General features: G+C 40.6%; 1 protein-coding gene across 4 annotated transcripts in view; it reads right to left on the reverse strand.

Moving 5' to 3' along the window:
* Positions 1–14,715, reverse strand: part of CUNH10orf90 (chromosome unknown C10orf90 homolog) — a 62,736-nt gene that overhangs the window by 26,327 nt on the left and 21,694 nt on the right. For all 4 annotated transcript variants that reach the window (XM_042863938.1, XM_042863941.1, XM_042863940.1 and 1 more), the window contains exons 2-3: positions 5,907–5,995; positions 2,721–3,801 (exon numbers count right to left, since the gene is read on the reverse strand). In XM_042863938.1, coding sequence (XP_042719872.1) covers positions 2,721–3,801; positions 5,907–5,995 — 1,170 coding nt within the window. The remainder of the gene's footprint in view (positions 1–2,720; positions 3,802–5,906; positions 5,996–14,715) is intronic.

Below are 14,715 nucleotides of genomic sequence, written 5' to 3' on the forward strand. Positions count from 1 at the left end.
AGTCCAGAATGCTTGGATTAGAACATGAAATGGTATGAGTAATACCATAAGAGTCACCGTTGCTTTAGTGAAGTCACATAAAAAAAAATTAAGAAAAGGCACAGCAAAAAGGCCACGACTCAACCGGCCCCATAGGAAAGAGCAAAGCTGGGCCCTGTAAAACAGAAGTATGTGGGTACCCATCCCTACACAGGTACTGGCAAGACAGCCTATGTATTCTTAAAACTACATTTGCAGACTTCATATAGAAAAGTTTAGCCTTGAATGCAACTGTTCCATTCTTTGGCCATGGTGATATTATTACTGCTTTTATTTCTGCTGGCAGCAGTCCGTTGCCTACAGCTGCGCACTAATATAAACTCAACTTTCTGGGTCACCAGAAATGTGACAAAGAGCTCTCTGCAGTTCCTTCATCCACAAGATAATGACATCAAAGTATTAACATGGTGTCAAAAGTTGTTTGTTGCCTCTTCTTTTCCAATTTTCTTTCTTCTTAAGTATTTCATTTCACAGATATTTAATTGCATAAGCATACGATAGACCTTAATACAAATAGATATGAGCTAGTACATACTGGAGGAAAAATGTATAGAAAGAGTTGGGAATCTGTAGTGGTATAAAGGACTTTGCTGATGTTACTTTACTGTAGTCACAAAGCATCATCATGCAATACAGGTCTTGCAGTTTTAAGCTGAATATGCAGAAGTTCCACAGCACAGAACAGGAAGGCAAGGGCCCCATTATAGCTTTTGTTTCTCTCAATACTTAAAACTAGTCCAGGAAAAAAAACAGCCAACAAATAAGCAAATGTGACAGGCTGTAGGACTGTACCAGATTTGCACTACAATGGAACACTGGATCCAATAGATCCCTTCTGTCCCTCACTTTGTAGATTTTGGAACAGATTTTGAATAGATTTTGGAATATGGCAAACATTGTCTTTCATTTTCTCCCAGGTTAAAGTCATACCAATTGCCTTTCATTTTAACGAGCAATGTAGATGCCTTGTGAATTTAACTGGGTTTCTTATGATATGTCACATTTAATGGCTGACAGCTATGCAAGAACTTATTACTTTTGGGATCCTGGTGAGAAAGACTGCTGTTTTTTAGCATTATACTGGCTTATTATGACATTTCACACAGGAAAGTGGTAGTAAGCAGATAAACACCTTCTTATACATTACAAGAGATCTGATCAAGAGAAATATATATCTTTACATTCTACATTATTGCTGATACAAATGGTGGAAGCAGTTAAAAAGGTAACACTTCCCATGTTTCTTAACACCTGTATTCTTGTGCATACAAATGGTGGAAGTTGCTTTTAAAAAAGCAATATTTCTCAGCCAGTTACCTCACTTCCTTTTTCCAGTAGAACTAGGGAACCATGAGCAAACTCCTGTTTCACTTTCTAATTACTTCTAGTAAAAGTCATCCTTTCATGGCCACCACTGCTTTGCCAAGCCCATGTGAAATCTCAATACTATTCTAACCCTTGTTTTTTGTGACGTAACACAAAGTCCTTGGATGCCACTGACTTAAGCCCTGAATACATAACACTACCTATGAAAAATCTCAGGAAGGCACTGTTATTTTAAATTAGGCACACAATGAAGCATCTCTGTGGAAGACCCTGGCCCTGCTGATAGTTTTCTTAGTGGTAAAGCAGGACTGAGTAAAGCAGTGCCTTCTCACCATTTGTGCCTTGATATCTGCAAGAGAAGCGAGTGCAGAAATAACAGCAAGGTACAGAAGGATGGAGCAGGACATGTTTTGCACCTTGCTCTCACCCATCAGAGAGCATGCAGTTCCTCATCATTTTTTTTTTTTTTCTCCCCAATTACAAACTGGGAAGATGAAGGTACAAGCTTAGGAAACAGCTTATGTCATATATGTGCCCTCAAATCAAAAAGAAACTTGTAAGTACAAGGTAATTGCAATTAAACATAGCCCAAGGTCACAGGATATAAGGGTGGTAAGTTCTAACCTTAGCACATTTGGCAATAACCAGACTCTCTCACTGACATTCTTCCCATCCACGCTGCCTTCCTGGTGAGTCAATAAACTCAGCTGTGGTTATTCAACTGCACTGTTACATAGCTGCTGCAGCCCAGTGCAGTGGAAGCTACACCATTCTGGGCACAGAGCAATCCCCACGGCCACTTTCCCGAGAGCAACGTTGTGAAGAAAATACTGAGTTTGCAAAACGCTTGGAGATATTTGGAACAAATGTGCTAAAGCTTTGCAAAACATTCACTTTGCTTATAGAGGCCAAGGTTTATTACTGTGGCCTTTCTAAATAATAAATCTGATCATTTTCAGTTATAAGGAGCACAAAATCAAGCTCAGTGGAGCCATCTCATTCTTAATCTCATATCATGAAATTCAGCCCTTCTGCAAAGAGAGAATTATTTTTGGGGCTAAACACTTGCATGTTGCTGAGAGAAAAATAAATAAGTTACACTTACAAAAGGTTAAAACAGAGGTTGTGAAGACAGGCAAAGTTTTCTCTGTCACCTGGTGAGCAGCATGCATCACTAGCACGGCAGATATATTCACAGTAGTCCTGAGATTGTGAATGTCTGTGTTGTGTTCTGACTAAGCATGCCTTTGCAGAAGCAAAGATTACTGTTATCTGCTCACGTATAATCAGTGTGGTGGGTCTGTTCCAGCCTGAATTGCTGCTCCACCAGACTGAGGCTTATGGAAATGACTTACCTGCCTCACCACTTGAATTAGAAAGATGGAGAGAAAATGTAGTGCGATAGCTGCCAGACTGCTTATCATCATCTTGCTTTGTTGTTGTTGTGCTGTTAGGTCCTTTAGGTGCATGCCCAGATGCTGGAAGTTCAAAGGCACAGACTCTTGTCAAAGGGCATTTAGTAACCAAATAGCCTTCATTTGTTGTCTGTTTATTAATTGCATTACGTTCTGTTAAAAGTGCACTCCTGTTTGTTCTGCGTGGAGCCTTGTTTTCTCTCAGGAGCTTTATCTGAAGCATCTTCTCTATTGACTCTCCATTACCTATACCATCTACTCCATCTGCTGTTAATCTAGACGAACTACAATTTATAGTGAAGGACAACGCTGATCTATAAATTTTTTGGCATTTAATTCGAGGTCGGTCAAGGCACACGTTGAGTGACTTGTCTATGTAATAGATGGGATTTGGACACTGCTGAGAAACCTGAAGGCGGACAGATGAGGTGAATGAAGGCAGTACTTTCTCTCTCCCATCGCTGCTTTGAAGACCCACACCGTTCTCCCCATTTCTGAGGCTGAAAAACCTCTCACGCAGCTCTCTACTTAATTTCGAGCAACAATCAGAAACCTGTGATGGAGTGACTTTGGGGTTTGCTTGGTCAGGTGAAAGTCGGTGGTGGAGGGCAGCAGGGATCTCACTCAAGGTGGGGGACACAGCATGGGGCTCCGGCACAGCCCTGGGTCCCCAGGTTGGATGGTTGGAGCCCGCAGCGACACGCCGGGCTGTAATGGTTATGGAGGCAAAACCCTTCTGCTTTTGACACTGTTTTCCATCTGTGATGGGACAGTCTGATGGAGAGGTGGTATCACCTAAGGATGATTGAATTTCTAATCGGCTGGCAAGTACAGCAAACATGCTGTTAATATTTACTGAACCATCCTTAGTCAAAGATTGCTTTGTGTGCCACACGCTGGGCTGGGGGGTCACAGCCTGCATCAGCAAAGCAGACTGATTTTCTTTCAGTTTAGTCTCATCAATCATCTGTGAAATGACTATTGGTGAGATCAATTTTCTATTTGTTGATGACAGAGATTCCTGAAAATGAAAAGATTCAGATTATCAACATATTCTATCATAACATATGTAACTGTTTTTCATCTATCACACAACACAATTTTGTTCAAGATCTCTTGTTAAATTTCTATTCATATTACTTCCCCCTCCATCTTAAAGCACGCATTCTTAAAGTCAGCTCTGAATTGCCAGGGAGGCTCCAGTAAATATTTTATCCAGCCTAAAAATATATTTGAATTAAAAATGTGTATCCTATACTATTAATTGCAGTATTTATATATAATATATATATTAATATATATATTAATATATATTGCTGCAATTGGGATTTGGGGCGGCTATGTTTTTAAAAAATTGACCCATTGAAGGCATTGACAATTTTGAAGTCTGCTCTTGTCATTATGGCCTGCCAGGGTTTTAAATGCATTCAAGTGAGTTACAGATCATTAGCCTGAAGGTTCACGTGTGTGCCATCATGTGCTGTAGGGAGTACATGGGCATTTGTCATTGATGCTTTATGACCTGACTGGTAAAAAAAAGCATGGAAAAACTTCCCCATGTTCTCTCTGATTAAGGTGGTATTATTTCCTACAAGTGCTACAGGCACAATTTTAATTCATCAGTTCCTTCTTGCTCATCAAATGCAAAACCACATTGTCCAAGTTGGACTGACTGTGGCCCACACTCATGTTTCTGAGCATGGCAGTAAGCATCTTGACAGACCATATGCTGCTTCATTTGATGGGATAAAAGTAATGCTTTTATGTTAAAGCTATTTAACAGGGAGTAAACCCGAGTTGAAAATCTCCAGCTCTTATCATCCACAAAGCTCGTCACAGGTGATATGCAGTAAGGCATCTCTGTGCTGCTCTAAATTGGCTGATTAGATTGCTTCTGCCCCAGGTTCCTAGATTTTGCAATCCTAACAGATAAAAAGCCCACTGAATTGTCATGCAAAATCAGAGGATTTGCTCTGTAATGAAAGTTCATTCAATTTAATTTAGAGTTTAGGTCCTATTTGCTAGCCTGTACTGTTCCTGCTTATTGTGCATTCATCTCAGCTCTCGGCATCCATATCATCTGCTAATCAATGCCAGTGCTTAACCAGTATTTCACCCTGCTCTGAAGCCCAAGGGAAAAACCATAACTGAGCTCCCATCCCTTGTGCATGGAAATAACACAGAATAATGGCTCCTTTTGTAGCTCTTGGGAAGGCTGTTTTGGGAACCCAAATAAGTAGAGCTGGATCAAGAGTTTATTAACGAGGTGAAACGTCAGGTAAATTTTATCAATTTTTAAACCAGCTGCCTGTGGTTTTGACAATTCAATAATTTCACAGCCCCAGGGAAGGCATTTTCTTCCTTCTTTGCAAAAACATTTGCCTTACGTTTTCTGCACTGCATTTACTTCTACCTATAGGTTTAAGACCTTCGCATGACTTCTAAAACTCTCAACTTCCCTGAGATTTTTACGAGGCCTGAAGAAGGTTCCTCGATACACTTTATTTTGTGGAGGCATCACTTGCTGTAGCAGCTGATATGACATTTATTTATTCTGTTAAGGGCTGTACAGATGGAAACTTCATGCAAGAGTCCAAAAACACGTCAAAACTTATCTCTATTAGCTTCGGATACAAATTTTAGGTAATTCACTTCTTTTGCTGCTTGAGTAAACATACTCTTCCCTCCTCCCAACCTCTGGCAGAGAAGTGAATCTTTAAGGTTTGATCAACCGATTCTATGTTCTTTGGGAGTTTTCAAGCCTCACTGCATCTTGCAGAAAAAGCATGCACTTACACCAAGTAATTGTGGTGAACAGAAAACCTCAGGCATTATCCTGGGAACATCGGAGACAGAGCACTGGTAATTGGGATACTACTTGATTTAAACCCCTGGGAGGTCTTTATTATTATTTTTTCCCCCAACAAAACATGTTGGGTTTTTTTTCCCCCCAACAACAGCACACTGACTCACAGCCTCTTTAGCCATCATTTTATTTGGCTTTTTGGCTATGTAAGCTGAGCACAGGGAAACAAAAATCAAGCCTAAACACACTGTTCAGCATCCAGCATCTGTTTTTAAATCTAAACGCCTTCTGCTGATCTACCTATTATTTACTCATCCTACCTCTGCAAAGCTTGGTTTTCTCTCCACAGCACTCTCCTGCTGTTGGTCTGTGCATGTCCTGTTACCGCCCCACTGCTTCCATGCTGCTCCTAGGAAACAAACACAGGGAAAGAAATGTTATCACCGGCGTCCTGGAAGAGATGGATGATGAAGTGTGGCTTTAAGCAGAGTGCAAGCAGGAGGGAGAGCGTTCTGGTAAGTGATCTGCCTGCCCTGGGAGCTGGCTATAGGAAGGATCACATTTCCCCCGTTCTCAGGAGAGGAGTTTGGGCACTGCTAGGATGCTTTGCAAAGACACATTTGGGGACAGCTGCACAACCTGTACATGTCTGAGCACAGCTTGTATCTCTCAGCCACTGGTTCACCTGTACGCAAGGCGTGTGTGTGGGATAAGTAGGGGAGATGGGAATTGCCTTCAACAAACTTCCCTTCTGCCTGATCTGCAGAACCTGAGAGCACAAACAAGCACGTTCATGGACTGGATGCTGTAAGACTCCTCTATTCTGGGCTCAGTTGTCTTAACATTTGAAGAACTGCAGTAATTTTGAATAATACTCACAAATACCGTTACGCCATTTCCAGTTCAGTGATGATATCCTACCTATGATATCAATCTCTAAGCTTCTTTTTACCCTTTTTACAAAAATTAATTCCCACGTAACACAGAATCCGGGACACTGCAATGGTGCATTCCATTGGCTGTCAGTCGTTAATTAGAAATGACATTACTTCCCATATGGTAATAAACACAACCTCTGGAGGTTAATTTCCAAAAATTCTCTATTTGAACTGAAATTTTGTGACATTATAAAGAGTAGAAACGAAAGAGGGGGAACACGTCAGCTCTGTCCTGAAGTCTCACCATGGGACAGCAATCACAGAACAGGTTGATTGATGAACTTTCTCCTTCACTAAAGGAGTACTGCACCGATACAGCTCCAAAACACCAATGCCACTGTATGTACATATAGCTGGTAGGAAAATAAAAAAAAAAGAGGTTTGCCCTTCTCCTTGTGCCACAGAAAGTCCCGAGGAACAGAGAAAACATCTGGAGTCATTGGCCACAGAAAGGGGGAAAAAAAAGGAATCCAGAAAGTAGCTGGAGTGGAGGGCTCAGTGCACTTTTACTTATTTTTACAAAGAAATCACACAGTTTAAACGGATGAAAATGCAGTGAACAAGATCACAGTAACTGCTGGCAAAACAGATGAGAGAGACACCATCAGAGCCTGCTCCTCGTGGTTGAGATGCATGGTGAAAAGGAGGTGCTGCAGCAGAGATGGTAACTGCTAGGTGGGCTCCATGGAAAGAGAACAGCCAGCATATCAGCACCCAGGTGAATACATGAGGATACATTCATAATGTCGACCTTTAAACAACTAAATAGGAAATAACTTGCAGAGAAGGATAAGGAAGAAATTGTTGGATTGAGTTAAGGCAAGACATCAGGGAATTTAGAGTTTTCAGAAACAAAGCATAACATAATTAAAGCAAAAAAAAGATGTAATTAAAGCAAAAACTTTGCTATCAACCATTTTCCTCAAACACTTTACGGTAAAAAAACCGCAGTTGTCTCAAATGGAGCTGTGAAGCTACAACAGGAGAACATCAACTTGTGAACGTCAACTAGTGTGCAAAGAACTCAAAAAGGTTGGCTGGAGATAAATCAGACCAGAAAGCCATGTTTTGCCAGATGGTCTTTCGTGAAGTTCATTCAAATGTATTTTCAGCAGAAGAGAAATTACTGAATTCTACAGGGTCCAACAAGAACAAGCCATCAAAGTCCACAACAGTTTATTATGTGTAATCTGTAAATTATTCTTAAAGTAAACTCCTGTGATAATCTCTAGGTAAAACCTTCCAATTTCACTGAGACATTTTGAAATATATTAGTTAATTCTTGCTTAACTTCAAAAAAGTAGATGTTTCTGGAGATGTGAAGGAAGTATGTATTTTCTTTGCTAAATCATCCAGAGGGGAGTTTCACATTGCCTTGTGTACCCTATGCTGTGCAATAATATTCTCATATTACTACAGATATTCTGTTCCTTCAAAATTCTCAGATTTTTGGTGAGTCACTCAATCTGATTGCTGAAAGAGACTAAATAAATGGTAGTGGTGGCAAAAGGTCCAGTCATTTTCCCAATATTATCATCTTAGAAGCTTTACATTTGTTAACTAACATCAACAAACAAAACAAACTCTTACAAAAGAGCTTGAATCTATGTTTGTAATGACAACTCTTTGGGGAGCACAAGGGTTTAGCTGTGTCCCAAGCAGAATGTTCATGCAAATTCTCATTGCTGACAAAACATATTGCACTGTAACTCTTGTTGCACAAAGAACGCAAAGTTCAGTCTTTTCTTGATGCAAAAGCATAAAAGAAACAGCATTTCAAATACTTTCCATCTCTGTGGGGAGCATAAGAAACTTATTTCTGAGCTGAAATCCTGAGGATTTGCTTAACCTCCCCTTCCCACTGCGACCCACCTCTCCAGCTTACAAACGAGAGATGTGATTAGAAACAAAGGAGCAAACACTGGCATATAAACTTTGTCCTGTTGCACCCTCGCTGTTTTCAGTCCCCTGCCCCCAATACTCTTTGTTGAACCTAATGATATACTCCTTGGCAAGGCATCTGGACATCCGGCTACAGACCAGGGTTTTCCTAATTACAGAGTGCAGCTGGAACCAATTCTCCCAGTCTCGAGTGCCTGGATGTCTGCCTCAGGCCAACTGGCAGCCAGCTCAGATAATGATTCAGAAAATATGTACTCAGAGCTCAGCTTGCAGATAAATTGCAAAGGTGAGGGTGCTGGTGAAAAATAGTGCACTGCGATTATTTAGGACACACAAGACATTCTGGTCTGCAGCCAAAAATGATTTTGCACGAAGTTCAAGACATACATGAAAACAAGCAACATATAACACCATTTTGCCACTGTTTCAGGTCCTTGCTGGAGATCCTGCAGGCTGCCGTGCTGGGGTGGCCTTTGGTGGCAGCCAGTGTGACACCACAAAGGGCTGGAATCATTTTAGAGCGCTGGTCCTGGCCTCCTCTCTGGTTTTTGTCATGAGAGTTGCATATTTTATTCATTTACTACTCATATGCTGACAAATTTCAAACTCATGTCAGCACTTCTGATCTCTTCTGCTCTGCTCAAAGACCCATGCTGATCGCGTCTGAGGTCCCGTCTGTGCCACCAGCATCACCTCAAAATGAACTCCTTGAACTTCCCTCAAAATGCCATAAAACAGCTCTGCAGAACATACACAGTGGTGCAAGAAGGGGAGAACTGAAAAATGATTGTTTTTCCAGATCTTTATCACATCTTCTAAAAGACCTCCAAGGAGTCTTGGGCTTCCTCCTAGGTCCAGCAGTCACCCAAAGAGACTCAGATTTCCCCCTCAGGACTGGGAGCTAAAGGACATTGATGGCTTGACTGTAGGGCCAAGCACAAGAGCAATCACTCACTTAATACAACGTCTTCAGCATAACTTAAAACATTTTTAAGCCTAATTTTTTTTCCTGATACATATTATTCCTACATTAAGTTATCTTCAGATAAACCATATTGTTAAAACCAACTTGAAGGCATTTATTTATACTTCCTTCTGTTTAAAACACTGTATTTATTTGAATTTTTCTGTGGGTTATTTAATTCAGATACCTGAGGAAGCCACGAGGAAAACAAAGTCATCATTAAAGATTCACTGCTTTCCCTCTCCATAAGGGCTGGAAGAGATCATTATTCACTTCCTGAAATCTGAAATGAGTCATCCAGAAAAACTATCCAGACATTATAGAAATGCCTAAGATGAAAGCCAAGTCAGAATAAACACCAGAACCAAATCCGCTTCTCCTGGTCTTCTTCATGTGTCATAAAGAAACAATATCATAAAATTGCAGAGAGATGTCAACTCTAAAATAAATCTCCAACAACCAAGCTACAGCTCACAGGCACAGCACTAAAAGGAGAGATGGATAAGTGTTGAAAATCCCTCATTGTACTTATGTCCCTGCTGATATTAAATTGATTTACAGGGGATCTGCTGGAGGACGTTGAGCTTGCTTTTAAGTGGTCAGCGTGATGTGTCTCCAGAAGGTGCCGGCATGGGCACAGTCACGCCACCCTTTAGGGATATTATTCTAAGACTTCAGAAGTGATGTTAAGATCTAGGAGGAGGTGAGGTGTTGTGTTGTTGATGGTCTGAGGGCGGCACCCCAGTGAAGATGGGGCGCAGGCATGGATGGGAAGGAAGGTGACCTCGTAGCCACACATGGATTTTACTTTCTTCACGTATTCTCATAAAAATACACCTCATTTTCATCTCCTCAGGATTTGACATTCTGCTACCTTCATGTAAGAACAGACAGCAATTTCTTCCTAAGTGAAGATACTTAAGGAGCATGTGTTGCCACCCTGAAAGCTCAAACAAAGCTCGAAACCACGCTGTACTCACCCATCAAGAGAGAATGGCAGAGGGAGAGTACATCAGTCCCGCTACAGTATTTTCGCTGCACTCTTCTTACAAGTACCAGGCATCTACTTACAATGGGGGTCAAAATGCAATAGAGATTTAAAGGGAGAGAAAGGCGCTGCCAGCTCTTTTCTTGAAATCTTTCTTGCAGTGAAAAAAGCCAAAGCCAATACAAACAAGTACACTGCCACAAAAGAAAGTGTTTTAATGCAGCTGTACAAAGATAACAGTATTTTAAGGTAGCTGTGCTGGGAAGGTTTTCAAATCAGACTAAGTAATGCCTGAACTCATTTTGGTTTGAACAGGATTCATCATGTAAACAAAATAGAGAAATATTTTTTTAAGATGTCAGGATGGATTGTCTTCTATTAGAAGTAGCATCATGAGATTTGTTAACTGAATTATCTTTCCCTGCTTGCACACCTTGAAGCTGTAGCTGACTGCCTGCAGAGATGATTACAGGATCCACCACGGAACGGACGAATGAATTCTGGTCTGCTATCAAAAAGCCAGAAGTCGTAAATCTCTCATTATCCATGCCATTAGAAGCAAGGTGCTCATCAGGGGGCTAGAAAGAGCACAGGAATTATATCTTGACACCTATGCATAAGAGAAAAATATCTTGTTTTCATTATACGCTGCTATTACTCTTTATCTTCACCTAATAAAGTGAGGAATCTCCCCCAGCATATCCATCACACAAACACACACACAGAGCTAACAAAGCAGGTTCTTTACTTTCTCATTTCTGTTTTGGCCTGCTCCACCAAAGATTTTTTGTTTGTTTTGTATCTATTTGTTGGTTGTGGGGTATTTTTTTGGGGGGGGGGAAGGAGGGGGGGGAGGGGGCAGGGAGAGGCAGTTTTAATTTTCAGTTGTACAGGGATAAAAGCATTTCTAGGTTTCTCTTGGCAGCACAAACTTACACTAACAAATGTCAGTTCCCGGAAGCAGCAGACCTGCTGAAGCCCAGCTGCGTGGGCATAACTCAGGCCAAAGACTCAAATGGGAGCACACATGAAGATTTAAACTGACGTAGATACCACTTCTTCGGTCTAAATAAGATGGTCTGGCATTGGAGCTCCCTACTGGAGCTCTTCAGAGATCTTTATAAAATACAGTAGGAATAGAATGGGGAAGCTCAAAGAGAAGCTATTAGAGGGGGGATATTTAAGGCGCGGAGAATTGGATTGGATGATGATGAAGGATAATATCACATAATAGCGAAATCATACTCTTCCATTATTTTTCTTCAGTACTTTCATTGCAGAAATGGAAGAAATGTCATAAACGTCACAGATATTCATTCCTGTGGGAGCATAAGGAAGAACCTCGGATACAGTGAGTCACTGAGCTCCCCAGTGCTGGTTAAATAAGAAGCAAAGTCCTAAAAGCTCCATGGCTTCCCACTCTGATGACTGGCAGACAGGTCTCTCTGTGCACTGCTAAAAGAAAAGCAATGCTGTCCATATGTTTCACTGGGATTCTGGGAAGTGGATACTTTATATAATTTGGACAAGTTTTCCAAAGAGGATTACGCAAAGCAAAACAACCAACCAACCCTCTTAGGAGATGAGGACACTCTACTAGAAATCCTTTCAAGTCTGTTTCCAGTACAAGGTGCTTTATCCCCAAAATGAGGTAAGAGCCATGAGGAAGCACTAGCAACACGTAAGGGTGATGACAACTTTGGTTTGTTGTCAGAACTGTGGTTTGATCGCTTCCCCCCACCCAAGAAAAGTCTTCCCACAGAATCTGTTGTACCGTTATTTGGCGTGTCAGTATAAGGCGTAAGTAATAGAAACATTTCATACAGAAAGAGGTACTAGAAGAAACCCTCTACCATTCTCAAAGTCCCTTTCCCAGTGTTTTATCAAGGCATCCATATTTTAGTGACCACGTCCGTTTGTGAAGGCACAAGAATGTTTAAGACAGCCAAAAAATCCTTCAGTGACTGTAAACATAACAAATACTACGCATAAGCAAACAAAGGAAAAGCAGTATTGTAGCCAAAAAGTGTATTTATGAGCAGTTATTCCAGCATTATTATGTGTATTCATGTAGAGGTCATAACACACGCAAAATTTTACAAGGCATAAATGAGTCTTCTAAATAAAAATTCCACTGGTGTTACTCAGAACTGGTAGCAATTATAAGCATTTGCCTAAAGCATCTTATGCACAATAGGAGCTAGAGGTAATTCAATATTTCTTACATCTCACCTGCTTTTGTGAGAGAATGACTTTAAGATAAGAAACTGTAAAGTTGGCAACAGAAAACCTGTGCACTATCTGCTATGCATGCATTTGGTGACTTTATATATATCCTTGCTGCGGGTTATTTTGCTTTATTGATTTTCTTTCCTGTTAATACTCTTAATACAGTGGTGATAGATGCTGTTGGTACAGATACTTTTGTCAAGATATCAAGATAATTGATTCCAATACACATCTATATTAGTCCAATTCTGTTTCCAAAACAAAACCAAAACAACAACAACAAAAAAATACAGGATGTTTGCACGAGCCAAATTTGACACTAAAAGGTTTGTACAATGGAACTAAACTCAGTTCCAGCACCAGTCATGCCAGATTTAATACAGACATTTCATGTTACTTTTGTATAATAGAAGCATTCAGTTTCGTATAATACTTGAGATATTATTTCTTTCTGGAAAGTCATTCGCATTAACTGATGTGATTGCAGACATCAGAAACTGCTTGATTATACTGGATGCAGTAGGCTAGAACTAAAAGAAAAATTCAGTGCTCAGAGGATGAAAACCACAATAGCTACGATTTAAATAAGTGCAAAGCCTAAAACATTAGATTTCCAAGGCTCTAGCTCAGTGATGAAGCAAATAGTTTTATTTTACATAATTTAAGAGCACACAGCTCCCACTGTTTTCAGCCGCCATTGCCTTGCCTCAGCACTAACCATGCGTCACACAACTGAACGCGGTAATTATTCTACCACATAAAACTTTCCAGTTGGTGAGATAATACCTACATTTACCTTTTGAGGGGACAGTAAAACAAATCTTTGTTTACAGAGTGTTTTTACCACGCTTTCGTGCTTTGTTCGACCATGAACATCACCTTTTTGAGTTCCTCTGCAGTAGGTTTAGAAACACAGATCATTCTAGAGATTCAAACAGAAACACGTTGGAAGAGAAAACAGGGCATTGCTAGGTTCAGCAGAACTGATAATTGGTAATTGTTTTTTTTTTAATAAAAGAAAGTCTTTCAGTTAAAAAAACGGACGGTGCAGAATTTAACCTTAACTTTTAGCGTCTCCTAAGTACCAGTTGGAAAGTAATGACATTAAGAGTTTTCAGGCTCTCTTTTGGCAGCAGACATCACCTGAATGAGAACACGTGGGACTGGGATCCACCAGCACCCACGGACCCAAAGCCACAGCAGCCCAGCCAGACCCAGTGGCTTTCCCAAGTAGAAACAACCTGCTGCCTAGCAACAACCCAAAACTCCTGGTTGTTTGTATATGTCTTTTTTTTTTTTTTTTTGTGCACAACTAAAAGCTTTTCCACCAAATTATTCTGTTCAGCAACATCAGATCTGCAACAGATGGGTAAGAAAATGCATTTTGCTTTATTTGCAGCAATTTCCCTGCTCTGTGGTGTTACATTCACAACACGCACATGAACTCCCCAACACCTTTTGATGCAAAACCAATCTGGGAAGTATTTCAAAATGCGAGTAGTTATATTCATAGTAGTTGTCTCCCAGGAGCTACTCCTATGAATAAAGTCATTCACATACCTACATCCATAAATACGTATCTGGATAGCAAGGCACAATTATGCTTGCATGAAATTTGTCCCTATGTTTTAGAAGACCTGTCTTTTATCCTAAATAATTACTACCCATGAATAAATTGAAAGTAACAGAAAAATAAATAAAGCTGACAAAACAAAACATTTCTCTACTGTACCCTCTACTTGGATCCAGTTTTAACTTGATTTTCAGAACAAACTTGATTTACGTTCAGTCCTTCCATCTGTCCAACCTCAGACTTTGAATCTCATGGGCTGCTTCAACCAGTGTAACAGGAGGGTCAATAACTTATCTCACTGTAAAAGTAAGTAAATAAACAGATGAAATGATTTTGTGGAAACAAGAGGCCACCCCAGAGAGAAGCGCATTGGTTCTCCTCTCTTTGACTCACAACTGACTGACAAACTTTCCTGCTGGCCACTGATGTTACCCACAGTGCCAGAGGGAACACAGATCCTGTCCAGGAGCAGCAGACAAGCACTGGGGACAGATAAAATGGGATATGGAGAAGATGCAGGGAGGAAAGAGCAGCA

This window comes from Lagopus leucura, unplaced genomic scaffold (genome assembly GCF_019238085.1).
Source record: "Lagopus leucura isolate 7727_CA_CO unplaced genomic scaffold, USGS_WTPT01 Super-Scaffold_741, whole genome shotgun sequence".
Taxonomy (NCBI): domain Eukaryota; kingdom Metazoa; phylum Chordata; class Aves; order Galliformes; family Phasianidae; genus Lagopus; species Lagopus leucura.